Source organism: Ciconia boyciana, chromosome 3 (assembly GCF_034638445.1).
Source record: "Ciconia boyciana chromosome 3, ASM3463844v1, whole genome shotgun sequence".
Classification (NCBI taxonomy): domain Eukaryota; kingdom Metazoa; phylum Chordata; class Aves; order Ciconiiformes; family Ciconiidae; genus Ciconia; species Ciconia boyciana.
In genome coordinates, this window is record NC_132936.1 from 301,437 (window position 1) to 315,283 (window position 13,847).

The following is a 13,847-nucleotide window of genomic DNA, read 5'->3' on the forward strand; positions in this document are numbered from 1 at the left end:
GAAGTCCCTGTGGTTTCCACACATCCTTTTTAGAAGAGGGTGTAAGGGATGAGCCCCAAATGACTGTACTGTGAGCCCCGAGAGACAAAATGGAAGCCACAAGGAATGGCCTAGTGTCACTTCTCTTGGTTTGACAGATGTCTCAACCACTCCTGAGGCCAGAAGGAGAGAAGATTCCAGAAGACCAGGGCAGGGGCCAATAAATAGGGGCACACACAGGGGCTTGGGGGCTTCTTCTACACCAACCACCCCTGTTGGCAGGACCAACCCTGGATCCAGGACTGGTGATATTTCTACCTCAACCTCTTTCTTTCCTTCTTCATCTTTTCCCCTTTTTCTCTCAGGGTTTGTTAACAAAAGGCCTACCTTACTTTCAGCTCAGGCAGATATAATCGTGCAATAACCAACAGTTATAGAATATTGTTCATATAAGAGTTTCTTGTTCTTAGTAAAGTTGATGTTGTTTATGGATCTTGAGTGTTGTTTCACCTTAATCCATGCTGACGGGATTTGCAAATCTGAGTCATTTGCAAGTGGGGTTGAGAGGGATCTAGCAAGCAGACACTGACTCTGCAGTAGGGTTACCCCTATCGGCCTCATAACCCTTAGACATAAACAGTTGACCAGACTAAGACTGGATCCAGCTGCACCTAGACTCCTTGCTGAGAAGGAGTTTAGAAAGCAAGGGGGTCCTTTCTGAACCTTGTGACTCAATGGGATGGCCACCTCTTCTCCCTTAGCCACGCGCCAGACTCACGTCCTTAATGTGACATATTCAGTGTCATGGTTTTACTTCCCCCCCCACAGGTGGGATGTGACAGAGGGACAGTAGCGATGCTGTAGAGCCTCGTGCAGAAGGGTAAATCCCAGTCCTGGACTGAGCTGCAGTGCCCTGGGAGGCTGAGCCAAGAAGCAGTTTTGCTCAGTGAAGTTAAAAACCCTGTTTGTCTGAATTGTGATGTGTCTGCTGTCTCGTTCCTGCTGCAAGGCATCCAAGTCTGGCTGGATTCAGCAGGGAGGTTGTTCCCAAAAGCATCAGCTGCTGGAGTCTTGCAATCATGAGGCTTTTTAATTTCAAGTTTTGTTAGGGTGGCTTTTACTGCCTTTTACTGGAGCCTGTATGAGCTCATGAAAATGGAGTTGAGGCGCAAAGCATGGCCCTCAAAACACAGAGCAGAAGACAAATAAGAGCATCCAAAAATGCATTATCAGCAATGACATACCTCCCTCAGGGTTTGGGTTTGGCAAGGGGAGGGGAAGGAGCTGCTCCAGGAAGCAGGAACAATGCCCCAGCCTGGTGGCTCTCCACTTTCCCGTAATGCAGTGCTCTCTCTCCTCCCAGACCAAGTATGCTGATGTGACCATTCTGTGAGCAGATAATGAAGGTGAGTGGAGGGTCTTGAGAGGGTTTGGTTTTAAACTTTCTTCCTGGTCATTAAATAAAGTTTTTGATATAGGACTTAGCACCAGTCTCTGTGGCATCCCCTAAAATGACTCTGGTTAGCGGTGATCTCAGTAATTTGTATTGAGATGTAAACTGGGTTTAGACCATTTACCGGATGCTCTGTTGATGTTTTATCATGCCAATTTTTAATCAAAATGCTTTGTGGTATGTGCCATATCAAAGGTCCTTATATCTACAGTTATTCTCATTAACCTAGTAAAGCTGTTCAAAGAATAGAATCAGTAGTTTTGCTAAGACTGCCTGGCAGGTTATGCGACAACAGCTCATCATCTCCACAAATGCAAAGGAGCCAAGGAGCTATGCTGGGGAGGGGTGGTCCTGGTGACCTATTCAGAGCCACCGGGCTCTCCAGGAGGATGGTCAGACCCAGGGCTGCCTGAGGTCCATGGGGGGGTCAGTGGGAGACACCCCCCGGCAGCAACAGGGGCTGCTGCCCACAGGGCTTGTGACTCACTGTGGGAATGCCAGGGCCCGGGGCACATGGGGCAGGTGGGACTGCTATGGGCTGTTTGAGGGAAGGGAGGCACGGGGGGGGGGGGGGGGGGAGGGGGGAGGAACAAGCATGGGAAACAGGCATAAAAGGGGTCAGGTGTGTGTATTTAAAAAAAAAAAAAAAGGATCACCACAAAGTGATCTTCTTTTCTAGCTGTTTTCCCAAGCGTACGGGCTCTTTCTACTGCGCACGGGGGTGTGTGGGTCTGAGTGGGCCAGCAAAGGGAGAGATCAGCATGCATGCGTGCTGGGGAGGGACATGTACCTCAATGCATACTCAGCAGCAAACGTCAAGCTGGAGCAGGCAAGCTGGAACATCAAGCTGGAGAGCAGGCAAAAAGGTTTGGGGGAGGGGGGGAGGGGGGCACGGACGGACAGACACCCAAATCACAGAGTTGCCCCTCCCAGGGCTGTCCCAGGAGAACCATCAGCCCTGTGGTCCAGGCATGAAACCCATCCCCATGTGTCATCAGGAGCTCTCTAGATCACCTTGCGAGCACAGAAGGGTGGCTGCCTAGAGGTGCAGGACACATTATGGGATGCAGGGAAAGAGCATTTGGGGATAGCACAGGATTTATTATGCGATGTTTAGAGGAGGAACCAAAGGTGGGAAAAGGGAGGGATTTAGGAGATTTGTGGAGGAACAAGTGTGGGAAATAGAGGGCTAAGGGAATAAGAGGGTCTATTTGCACATAAGCAGGGACTACTCAGTATAGGAGTCTGGCCATGCCCTGTGCCTGATCACCACAGTCTGTCCTGCCACCTTATTAAACTCCACCGTCAACTACTTACTTTCCTCCATGTGAGTGCAGGGAAGCGTCTGTGGTGCCAGCTATGCATGCACATGTGTGCGAGCAGTAGCAAAGAGCAGCCATACCAGCTGGGCAGAGGGTGATGGACCCCAGGAGCAAGGGTCTCCATGGTCAGCTCTGGGGGTGGGAGCACGGAGGGGGGTGGCCAGGGGACCACAGGATTCCTGGTTGGCTCTGGGTGTGAGTGCACCTGTGCATCTCCAGGGCAAAAACACCTGGGGGGGGGGGGGGGGGGTGTCAGCTATGGGACCAGGGAGGGGACCTGATGACTTCTGGGTGAGACAGGAGCACCACGGCAGCCGCACCCATCATGTGCTGTGGGCAGTGAATTACATCAGTGAGGAGCATTCTGGGACCATGCATGGCTGGGGAAGGGCGATGGGGTAAGCAGCACCCACCCACCCCAATCAGTGCCAGTCCCTGCAACTGTGCTGTAAGATGCTGCTAGACTGCTAAACATTAAGCAGCTAAATGTTCAGAAGCAGCTTTTTCTCCCAAGGATGCTGCAGCGGCATCAGACTGGTCGTAGGCAGGATCCCACTTGCTTGAGACTGCGCACCCCATCTGGCTCAGGGTGCCCACCCACAGCCTGTGGCATTACCACGTGGTCCCTCCACGCTGGCCTGGCTGCAGGATGGAACCCTGGTGGAGATCAGGATCCACAACCTCAAGCTGCTTGGCCCCAGAAGCTTGGGGGCAGGGGCAGCTGTCCCCACCCCAACACCACAGCTTGTCCAGGGCATTCCTCAGGGGCAGCCTGGCTGCCCACAGGCAGGGTGGGAGACCACAGCCACCCCCGTGCATGGAGGCACCAGCTTGGCCACCACTGCCTTGTCCTCATCCACATGTAGAAATGCGTGCACTGCAGCCCATGCCAGTGTTCCATGGGGTGTGCAGGGAAGCCCATGCAGGACATGGAGCACCACAGCTATGGTGGTGGCCAGGGGCTAACCTGGCCCCCAGCCAGGGGCTACCCTCCGCAGGAGTGCCAGGCTGTGTGACGCCCTGTAATCCCAGTGCCACTAGGGAGGGGAGCAGCGGTGGGAGCCCGGGTGCTGCAGGCAGCCTCACCGCTGGTCCCTCCTCCAGCTAGGAGAAGCCATGGGACCTTCAGCAGTTTTCTCTCCTGCTTTGGAGTGGGTGCCCATCACAACAAGGATCCAGGTAGGTCCCCATCCTGCAGCACCCCACATGCTAAAGCATCACCCACAGCTGGCCCAGGGCACAGCCCTCCTCTCCAACAGCCCTGCTTCACACACTGCTGGAGCAGCCAGGGGCGGGCAAGGGACACAGATATACAGACACAGGCCATCATAGTGAGACCTTGTGCGCTCCCCAGCTCTGCCCCGGTGCAGTGCATGGCCTCCCACCCTCAGGGGCTGCTCTGGGCCCCAGCTGCAGCTGTCCTGCACCACACTCAAGGTCTGTCTGCCAGAAGCCACGTGCTGCCCCCAGGAAGGTACTTTGGGGCACCAGGAGCCATGGGTACCACATACTGCGCACCAGGGGCAGGCCCAGCCGGGGCAGGGCTCAGCCCCTACCCAAGTTACTCGGTTTGCTGCTGCTGGCAACATCCCACCCTCCCAGCTGTGCGCTGTGCTGGCCCTGCACCTGCAGCGTGCAGTTCGCTGGAGCGTTTGCACAAGGGAATATCCCCACTCTTCCCCCGCTCCCTGGCCCTACTTGTCCCCCCTGCCTGTTCCACTGTCTGCACCTGTGTGGGGCTGGGCCCGCCCCACCCCAGCTGCTTGGCCTCCTGCGGTACCCGTCAGGGGAACGCATCACAGATCAGAGCCCGCTGTGGTGGGGGCTGTGCCACAGGAGACAGACAGACCCTCAGAGAGTAGTTTTATTTCCCCACAGTGCCAATGCTCAAGACTGCCCTCGGGGAAGGGGTGGATGGGGCTAGACGCAGGGTGCGGGCAGCACTGAGCGCAGCCAGTGCCTGCCCAGCCTGGGGATGGCCAGGGCCCGCTTCATGGGTGCCCTGCAGAGGGTGACCAGCTCTGCCACAGGAGGGCATGGGATCTTTGTGTCAGCGGCAGGTGGGGGCTCTGTGGATCAAGAGTCTCCCCCCTCGGTGCTGCAGTCCCCCTCACTCTGCGGGGATGCCCACCGCACTGCACCTGTCACTGGTGCCTCCCAGGGAGTCCGCAGAGAGACTCTGCCCCGACAGCGCGCTGCACAGGCTCTGCTCCCGGGCAGGATGCGGCACTGCTTCAATCAACACCTCCACCTCGATGTTGATGCCTTCCCTGCAGACAAACACAGGGCCTGAGGGCAGCAGCCCAACGGGGGATGTCGCCACATCCCTGCCCGGTACAGCGGGCACAGGGAAGGCTGTTTGTTAGGAAGGGGACCTGCCAGTCCCCCCTGCCCCCCCAGCACAGCAGCCCCAGCTCACCTGTAGGACGTGTCCTGGCCCTCACTCAGCATGCTCCCCGCGAGAGCCACCGTGCTGGCTGACTGGCTGTCCTGCTCCTTCCACACCGCCCCGTGGCGCGGGCTATAGCTGCTGCTGGGGAAGGAGGTGGTTGTGTCCGGGACTCCGTCCTCGCCCCCCCTGGGGCTGGGCAGAACCGACCACAGCTCATTCACTGGCAGAGGGAGAGGCGGCGCTGAGCACCCTGTCCGCAAGGACTGCTCCCCATCAGAGCAGGGAGCAGAGCAGCCCACCAGGCTCTCAGCAGGAGGTGCAAACAAGCTGGTCCCAGACTGCTTTGGACAGCACCCGCCTCCCCCAGGACAGCAGCCTGCAGCCTCCCCACAGGGACAGAGGTGTGCATGGTACCACCCGGGGCAGAACCGACACGGGTCCACAGGGAGCCCCTGGCTCTGGAGAAGTCACAGCCACAGAGCCACGAGGCAGGACCAGGGCCCCTGCAGCCCAACGGAGGGCACAGGGCAGCGGACGGATGGCAGCGCAGGACTCACGCTTGGTCAGGTTCTCCAGCTCCACCACGCCGAGATCCCCGGGCGGGCTGCGGCTGCCCCCGCACCCCCAGCGGCTCCGACACAGCGACAGCACCACCACCCCATAGACGTAGGTGAGCATCAGGGGCACGCCGACTCCTGCGGGCAGACAGGCAGCTATTGCCCGCCCCCACCGCAGCCCCGGCTGGCCTGCCCCCCTGGGCGAAGCCCTGGTGCCCCGGGTCTCAGACATCCCCCTCGGAGACGCCCCGCTGCACTGGCCCCCGGGCCCCAGCCCCACTCTCTCCAGCACGTGGGCAGTGCCCTCAGCCCTGGCCCAGCGCACTTACCCACCGTGACGGCTGTTATGACGGGTGACACAAAGAGAGAGAGGAGGACGCTGCTGGTGACAGAGAGGCACTGCTGGCACCCCGACAGGCTGCTCCTCCGGCTCTGACCCAGCACCTCGAGGAGAAGCAAGACAGGTGAAGGGCTCTGCAGGGATCTCGGCGCACAGCCCCCGGGGATGGGGCCTCTTCCCAGCCCTGGCAGAGCTCTAGCCACAGCTGCAACTGCCAGGACACCCCCTCCATCTCCTCAGGGACAGGCAGCCACGACAGTGCTGCCACCACAGATCAGGTGTCCCTGGAAAACACCCCTGGACCCCCAGACCCTTTCCTCCTTTCGCCCACCCCAACCCCCACCTCTCCAGGCTGAGAGTACCCTCACTGGCGGAGGGTCTTGGGGTGGGCAGCAGAGAGGGTCCCTGCAAGGAGGGGCTGTGGGGAGTCAGGGGTGGCACAGGGACATGCTGCGGGCAGTGATGAGCACTGGGTGTCTGTCCAGGCCTGACACCATGGGCTGCCAGGCTCAGCAGGGAGCGGGACCATGGGGACTCCAGGGCCCCCTGCCAGTACCTTCCTACCCATGTAGATGGGGATCCCAATGGTAATGACAGGGACAGCGATGCCTGCGACGAGGGAGATCACCATAGGCGCCCCCAGCACCATGCCCAGCTGCCACAGGATCTTCCGGGTCCGTGACCAAGGCCTCTTCCCCCAGAAGGTGCAGCCAGAGGGGCTGCGGGGACAGAGTGGGGCTCGGCCAATGGTTCCCGCACAGGGGCAGGCAGACACCAGCACAGCCCACCCTTGCTCTGCGGGGAGACCCGTGGGCCCACCGTGGAAGCAGAAAGCCAGGCTCCCCCCTCCCAGTCCTGAGCTCCAGCTGCCACCTGGGACCGCCGCCCCAGGGGTGGGGTGCTGACCGCCGGCCCCAGGCCCCCAGCCCTGCCAGACCCAGCAGCACAGACTACTCTGCTTCCCCCCGATCAGCCCCACAGCCCAGCCAGCCCCAAACCTGGCTGTGCATGGCCGTGGCTCTCAGCAGGGCCTTGCTGCCCCCCATCCTAGCCCCACAGCTCCTAGCAGCGACCCATCCCCGGCCCAGCATCACAGCACCCCCAGCTCAGCCCAGGGGCACCTCCTCCAGCCACCCCTCAGCTCCTGGTAGCCCCTCCACCCCAGCCCCCCAGCACACCCCATGGCTCCCAGTGGCCCCACAGCCCTGCACTGACCTCAGGAAGTGCACGTCAGAGATCTCTTGCAGGCAGAGCCAGCAGAAGAGGCAGCCACAAACCGTGCAGTTCATGCGGTTGCAGCTCCCGTCATTGATCTTCATGATGAAGGCACTGCAGCGGGGACAGACCTTGACGTCCTCGGCCTCAGCTGGCAGGGGGAAGGAGATGGGATGGGGGGGAGCAGGACAGGACAGTGAAGGTCCACCCCCACACCCTGTCCCAGGATTGCAGCCTGGCTGTGGATGTCAGGGTGAGCCAGGCAGAGCAAGGTCCCACTCCACACCCCCAGCTCGACTGGCACGTGCCTCCACAGAGAGGCAGCCAGTGGGGACCACTGGGTCCTGGCTCCAGCATCCCTGCAGGCAGGAAGGCACAAAGGCATCCGACTGTGCCGCTCAGCCGTGTCAAATCCCTGCCCTGCTTGCTCCCACCCCGGGCCAGGGTCTCACCATGGGCCGAGTCCTCCGGATGGACTAGCTGTGCTGCGGGGTTGGCCAGCCTGGGAGCCAGTGGCGCTGGCGCACAAGGGCCATCGGGGTGCCAGGGCTGCCGGCAGTGGTAGCAGAACTCGGTGCCACAGCCCTCGCGCCCGCAGGTGAGGCGGGGACACTCGGCACAGCCGTAGGCGATGACAGCGTAGCTGTGGGGAGAAGGCGGTCAGTGTTGAGGGGACCAGCAGTACCCACGGCCCTCTCTGTGTCCCCACACAGCACACAGCTGTTTCCCTCCCCAGCACAGCCAGGCCGTGCAGTGCCAGGTCCCAGCTCTGCACTGAGCCAGAGCTGCAGCCCATGCTCAGGAGAGCCAGGAGACACTCTCACCAGCTCAGACTGCAGCGCAGCCTTTCCCATCCAGCACCCACGCAGTTCCCCTGGGGCCTCGTGGACTGGCCCCGCATGGCTAAGAGCACCAACCCTGGCAGAGACACACAGCTGCCCGGGCTCTGCAGCCAGGACAGGGATCAGGACATCTCTCTGAGCAGGCCCAACCCCACATGGGACCAAGTCACGAGAGGGTTGAGCCTGGAGAAGGCTCACAGGACACAGGCGTGGTCTGCTGCACACCAGCTCCCAGCTGGTGAAGCCCATCGCCTCCACTGGCGCGGGAAGGGGGGACCCACACTGCGCCCCTGCTCCCGGCTCCACACGAGGGGCCAGCCGGTCACCTGCAGTCGGGCGCAGGGCACCAGCGGGTGCCGGGGTCGGCCACCAGCAGCCGTCGCAGGAGGAACTCCTCGTACTTGTCACGGAGGACGGGCTCGGCCAGGAGGCGGTGGACATCGGCAGGCTGGAGCACAGCAGGGCAGTGCGGGCAGGCCACCTGCACGCGGCTCTCGCTGACGGCAATGCGCAGGTACTGCTCCAGGCAGGCCCGGCACGAGCGGTGGGCACAGGAGGCCAGGGTGGGAAAGGCCTCAGGAGGCTGGGGCAGCAGGCACAGGGGACACTCCACCAGCTCCCCGCCCTCACCCAGGGGCAGCGCAATGCACATCTCCTCAGGTTCCTCCAGCTCTGGCTCCGGTCCTGGCGATGTCTCACCTCCGACGGCCTGTGGCTTCCGCCCAAAGAAGCCCAGGAGGCGGAGGGGCCTGGGCATCCGCGTGGGCTGCTCCATGGCGGCCCGTCAGGGCGGCAGCCAGCTGCTGTTGGGCTATGGAGGGCAGCAGGAAGGTGTCAGCCCCAGCGTGGCCCCCATGGCCAGGCTCCTACCTGGGCCTCAGAGCCGGCATCCTCCCCACAGGCAACAGCTGAACCATCTCCAGCTGCAGTCGGCACCGCTCAGCCTGCGAAGGAACCGCACGTGAGAGTGAGCTCTGGGTCCTGGATGTGGGAACGGGCCCACGGTACCCACGAGACCCCACTACTGCCCTGCTGACAGGCCCTGCTGCCCGGCTGGACCCCAGGGCCGTCCACACGGCCGCACCACCGCACCCTGCTCCCCAAAACACCTGCACCAAAACACCCTGGCAGCTCCGGGACAAGCCCACAGTGCTCCTCGCAGCCCCTAGGCTGGCCCAGTCCCAGCCAGCCATCCTTGTGGTTCCGGGGCAGCAGGGCCAGCCCTGCCAGCGGTGCCCTGGCCCAGCACGAGCCCTGCAGCACAGAGACCTCAGCCCCCTGCCCCAGCCGGAGCTGTTCCAGATCCTCCCTCCTCTGGCGGGTCACAGCCTGCAGCACAGACCAGGGGGCTTGGTTCTCTCTGCTCCTGCAACTGCCTCCTCCTTCAGGGAACAGCTCCCACACGCTGCGCGCTGGCCCGGCACACGCAGCAGCCCGCCCTGAACCGGCAAGCAAGCTCTGTCTGGGCCAGCCGCAGGCACAGCTGCCGGCAGAGCCCTGCCAGGGCCCAGGACACTGCCTGCCTCCTGCCCCCCCCGCGCTGCACCTGGACCGCATGGCAGCGCAGCCACCCCCGAACCGAGCACGCAGCTAGACCCTGTTCTTGCTCGACATCTCCAGCTGATGCGCTCCCTCCTAGCAGGCCACAGGCAAGAACAAAAGCACCCAACCTTGAGCTCCCACAATCACATCTTGCCTGGTCAGTGCAACCATGGTCAGTCCCACCCATTATGTCCAGCCCCGTCCCCACGTTGGCCCGAAGGCCCCGAGTGACAGTGCCAAGGCTGACCAGTCCTATGCTGAGCTCGGGCAATGCAATCACCGCCCATCTCCAGCCACCCACGTGCCCCTGAGCCAGCTCTGTTCTGCCCCATCCTGTCTCCTTCAGTTCAGCATCAAAGTCCAGAGACACAGGACCTCCCAAATTCGCCGAGGTGGGGAAGACAGCAGCCTTTGCAAGGAAGGCAGTGGCGAACACTGTGATAACCAGTTTGTACACAGGGTAGTACAATAACCACACCCCTCACCACCCCAAGTCTCCGTGGCTCTCCTCTCCAGGGAGAGGCATGGCTGAAGCTCTGACTTTCCACGGGAGTTCAAGTGCCCAAGAGCCACAGACTTGGTCCAGCTGGATGCCAGCGCTTGCTGCTGCAGACACGAGCCCAGCCTGTATTGGGAAGCTCCTAGCAATGGCTAGCTGGAGGGAGCCCAGAGGAAAACTTGGGGCAAATCAAAACTGCCATCATTCACCGCTCTTCCTCAGCGTTAGCTCACAGGAGAGCAGGGAACGTCTCACTGCCAGAGAAAGTGCTTCCTCCACAAAGGCTGGATCCTGAACTGTCCCAGAAGGAGGGAGCTCCTCCACGCGCCCTGCAAACCAGGGCAGCAGGACCTTGTGGGGAGCAAGCAGCAGCCTTGTGGGGAGCAGTCACTTCCGACCGGTGCTTCCCACGTCCCAGGTGCTGAACTAAAACCTGCATCACCCAAGCTGCTGCTGAGTTTCTAGAAGAGACAAGCAAGCCAAGGGACCCAAGAGCCAGTTAATTAAGTGACCAGAAGCCAGGCAATTACAGGAGAGAGAAGGTAAATCTGTCAGTTTTCCCTTACTTAGGGCTCACATGAGTCCGGGGCCACACCATAGTCCCTCCTGACAGCAGGGTCAGTTCCTCCACTGTTCTCCTTGCTCCTTCCCTATCTATACCCCAAAAAGTTGCACCCTACACTGTACACCTCCACAGCATCGCACCTCCATCCACCTCTAACAGCCTCTGCTGCTTTTTCCGTTTGAACACAGCTAGAACAGCAGAAGCACTGGCACGGGAAGAGGCAGATACTAGTGACGGCTCAGGTAAGATGGAGGAGTCTGATTACCTCTGCTCTGCTGGGAACGAGCAAGGTGCTGCACCGTGTCACCCCAGGTGACAAAGCACTTTCCGGTGAGGTGGTAACTGAAGAGATCATGGAAACCGGGCTGAGATTGGATTTTAATGGTTGTTAGAGAGTGGGAGGTATGGCAGGAGAAGAGTGGGAAGGAACGTGCTCAAACACAGCAGAGGGCAGTGGGACCACTGTCTGGGGTGACTGCTGCCGTCACCGCAGACTCTGCCCAACAGAACGGCAGGAGCCAGCGTGAGAGCAGCAGCAACAGCTACGCCGACACCACGGCCATCAGCTGTCCAACCAGCAGGGCCAGCACACGAGTAGACACCCCCGGGCCTGTGCTGCTCCTGCACCAGGACTGCGACAACTTTGACTAAACAGCCAGGGCTGCACAACACAAGCGAAGAAGCACCAGCAGGGATCTAAGTGGCCCCATCCTCTGGCCCCGAGTTACCTGTCAGCGGGGAATCATTGCTGACGACACAGCATGGCCATGGCTCTCCTGGGACTGCCACGAAGTCCAACACATTCGACTCCCTCAGGGACCTGCAAATAAACAAAAACTATCCGTGATGAGGCTCAACAGCAGCAGCTCACACACTCAGGGTGGCCTGGACATGTCAAACAGCTCTATTAACGGAGCCACAGAGATGGCAGAGTGAGTCCTGTAGATGGGGATCGCATCCAGGGCAGGGACCTAGGCATCAGAGAGGACAAGTACAAGGTATGGCTGAGCCAGAGCAGGGCGGCAGCCCCCAACACACACAGCTGCACACTGGCCATCCCTGGAGATGGGCTGAACAAGTCCCCGAGCACGGTGACCAGGGGCCCTCCTCCCCCAGAAGCAGAACACAAAGCCCTGGATGTCCCCGGTCTGCACAACGCTGGGACGCCGGAGACAGAAGCCAACCAAAAACCAAACCGAACAAAAAGCAGACGGAAATGTGACAGCATGAGATAGCTGAGCTCCTCTGGGAGCAGAGGTGTGACTGGGCTGCACGAGGAGCCATCGCAGCATCTCCAGGGCCCAGCAGGCTCCCTGCCTGGCAGGGTCAGAGCACGTCCAAGTGTCTGGGAGCCGAGCCATGCAAACTGGGGGGGATTTTCTGGGAAGGGGGGTAATGAACCACAGGGACATGCCAGGTGAAATCAGGAGCTCCATCGCATGTGGGGGCCCATCACCCACAGGCACTCCTGGGAGAACCAGGCAATAGGGCTCAGCTCGGCGGTCCTGGAGAGCACTGTGACCGTGGGGATAGGACTGGCAGAGGTAATGGCTGCAGAGGAGCCACAGCACGGCCAAGGTGCCCCAACACTGGGGCCACTCATAGGCTTGTTCTGCAGCTGCTTCTCTTCCTGCGCCTGGCTGTGGGGAGCTGGGCTCCCCTTCCTCTGCAGCCAGTTCCCACGGGGGTCACCACAACCACAGAATAATTCAGGTGGAAAGGGACCTCAAGAGGTCTCCAGTCCACCTTCCTGCCCAAGTCACGGTCAGCACTGTGCTCAAAGGCTTTATGCCAGTTGGGTCTTGAAAACCTCGAAGGACGAACACCACACAACCTCTCTGGGCAACCTGATCCGTGACTGGGCTTGTTCCACTCCCCAGGACAGTACAAGGGAGCAGGACCCCAGTGTGCGTCTCCAAAGGATGGTCTCAGTCGCCTCTGGAGATCAGACCAGGGGGCAGGACTGCGAATCCCTCTCTGCACTCCTAAAAACCCCAGATCCCTCATCCAGGCTGAAAGGGTCTCAGTGCTGGAAGCACCAAGACAGTGAAAGACTGGAGCACTGCCACTCATCGCTGCCCGAGTGTTCTCCTGCATGCCCGTTCTCCAGCCTGTCTGCCCACCCTGCCCTGTCATCCCAGGGCAACACGGGCTCTGGACCACCCAGCCCCACTCTGCCGGGATCCCCAGAGCCTCCAGAACTCTACAAGCCCATCTGTGCCACACACAGAAACGCTGTTTCCACCCTCCGCCTCCAGCAGCTCGTCTCCACCTTCCTCCTGCAGCTGCCTTACCGGGACACCTTGCTCCTTCAGCCCCTTCCTCTGCGCTGCCGTCCCCCGCGGCTCTGCAGGGCAGGGCCCCCTGAGCATCCCGCTCTGACGCTGCGCAGACCCCCCCACCCCAGCAGCTGCCCGGCAGGGACCCCCAAGCCGCCAGCGCTCCCTGCAGACCGCTGTCCCTGGGCAGGGGCCGCTGGCCCTTCCCCGTCGGCAAAGGCCCCGGCCCGTCGCCTCCACGGATGGGACAGGCCTACGGCCAGCGGCTGCCCCTCCAGCTGCCGAGCAGGGCAGGGGCCAGGGCGCTGGGACGGCCAGGACCACCAGCGGGGCTGCGGGTACCGGCGCCCGTACCGGCACACGACTCACCGAGCTCTCCCCTCGGCTCAGGGGCCTGGCGAGGCTTCCCGCGGGCCTCCAGCCGCCCGGAGCGGGGCCGTGCCGGGCGGGGCAGCGGGGGAAATCGCCGCAGCCGCCCCTGGCGGGGCACAAAGGCCGCCAGCCCTCCGCCCCGGCGGCCCGGCCCGCTCACGGCCCCCGCGGCCGCTCCCCGGGTGCCCCGCAGCGCCGACAGGGCCGCGCCCCGCGCCCCGCGCCAGGAAGGGGCGGAGCCCACGCTGCCCCCGGCCCCGCCCCCGGGACCGCGGTCCCACAGGCGCCCGCCCCGCCCCTCCCGGGAGAGGGGCCCCGGCCCCGGCCAGCCCCCGCCTGCCTCTCCCGCGGCGCGGCCCAGGCCCCCCCCACACCCCCCGCCGCATGCCGGAAACGCCGGCGCGATGCCGGGAGGGAAGCGGGCGGCACGGCGGACCCCGCGCACGCTTCCGCGTGCCCGGTCCGCTTCCGGGTCGCCGCGCCCGCTTCC

General features: G+C 61.9%; 1 protein-coding gene across 3 annotated transcripts; it reads right to left on the bottom strand.

Annotated features, from left to right (window-relative positions):
• Positions 1-4,584: 4,584 nt before the first annotated feature.
• On the bottom strand, positions 4,585-13,612 carry LOC140650125 (E3 ubiquitin-protein ligase RNF19B-like). 3 transcript variants are annotated; one of them, XM_072858060.1, is made up of 10 exons: positions 13,355-13,608; positions 11,435-11,526; positions 8,427-9,044; positions 7,711-7,901; positions 7,259-7,409; positions 6,600-6,762; positions 6,033-6,147; positions 5,704-5,841; positions 5,174-5,366; positions 4,585-5,024 (listed from the first exon to the last, which is right to left on the bottom strand). In XM_072858060.1, the coding sequence occupies exons 3-10, from the start codon at positions 8,873-8,875 to the stop codon at positions 4,865-4,867; spliced, it is 1,560 nt and encodes a 519-aa protein (XP_072714161.1). In that variant the 5' UTR covers positions 8,876-9,044; positions 11,435-11,526; positions 13,355-13,608; the 3' UTR covers positions 4,585-4,864. The 3 variants fall into 3 exon arrangements, with proteins under 3 accessions (XP_072714161.1, XP_072714162.1, XP_072714163.1); XM_072858061.1 differs by having other exon boundaries at positions 4,885-5,024; positions 5,174-5,287; positions 13,355-13,612; XM_072858062.1 differs by having other exon boundaries at positions 4,885-5,024; positions 5,174-5,284; positions 13,355-13,611.
• Positions 13,613-13,847: the final 235 nt, after the last annotated feature.

Coding starts and splice junctions, on each gene's coding strand:
- LOC140650125 (XM_072858060.1), bottom strand. CDS start 8,875: ATGGAGCAGCCCACGCGGATGCCCAGGCCCCTCCGCCTCCTGGGCTTC. Junction 6,148..6,599: donor CCATCTACATGGGTAGGAAG/GTACTGGCAGGG, acceptor CTTCTCCTCGAG/GTGCTGGGTCAGAGCCGGAG. Junction 5,025..5,173: donor GGCCAGGACACGTCCTACAG/GTGAGCTGGGGC, acceptor GTTTGTCTGCAG/GGAAGGCATCAACATCGAGG.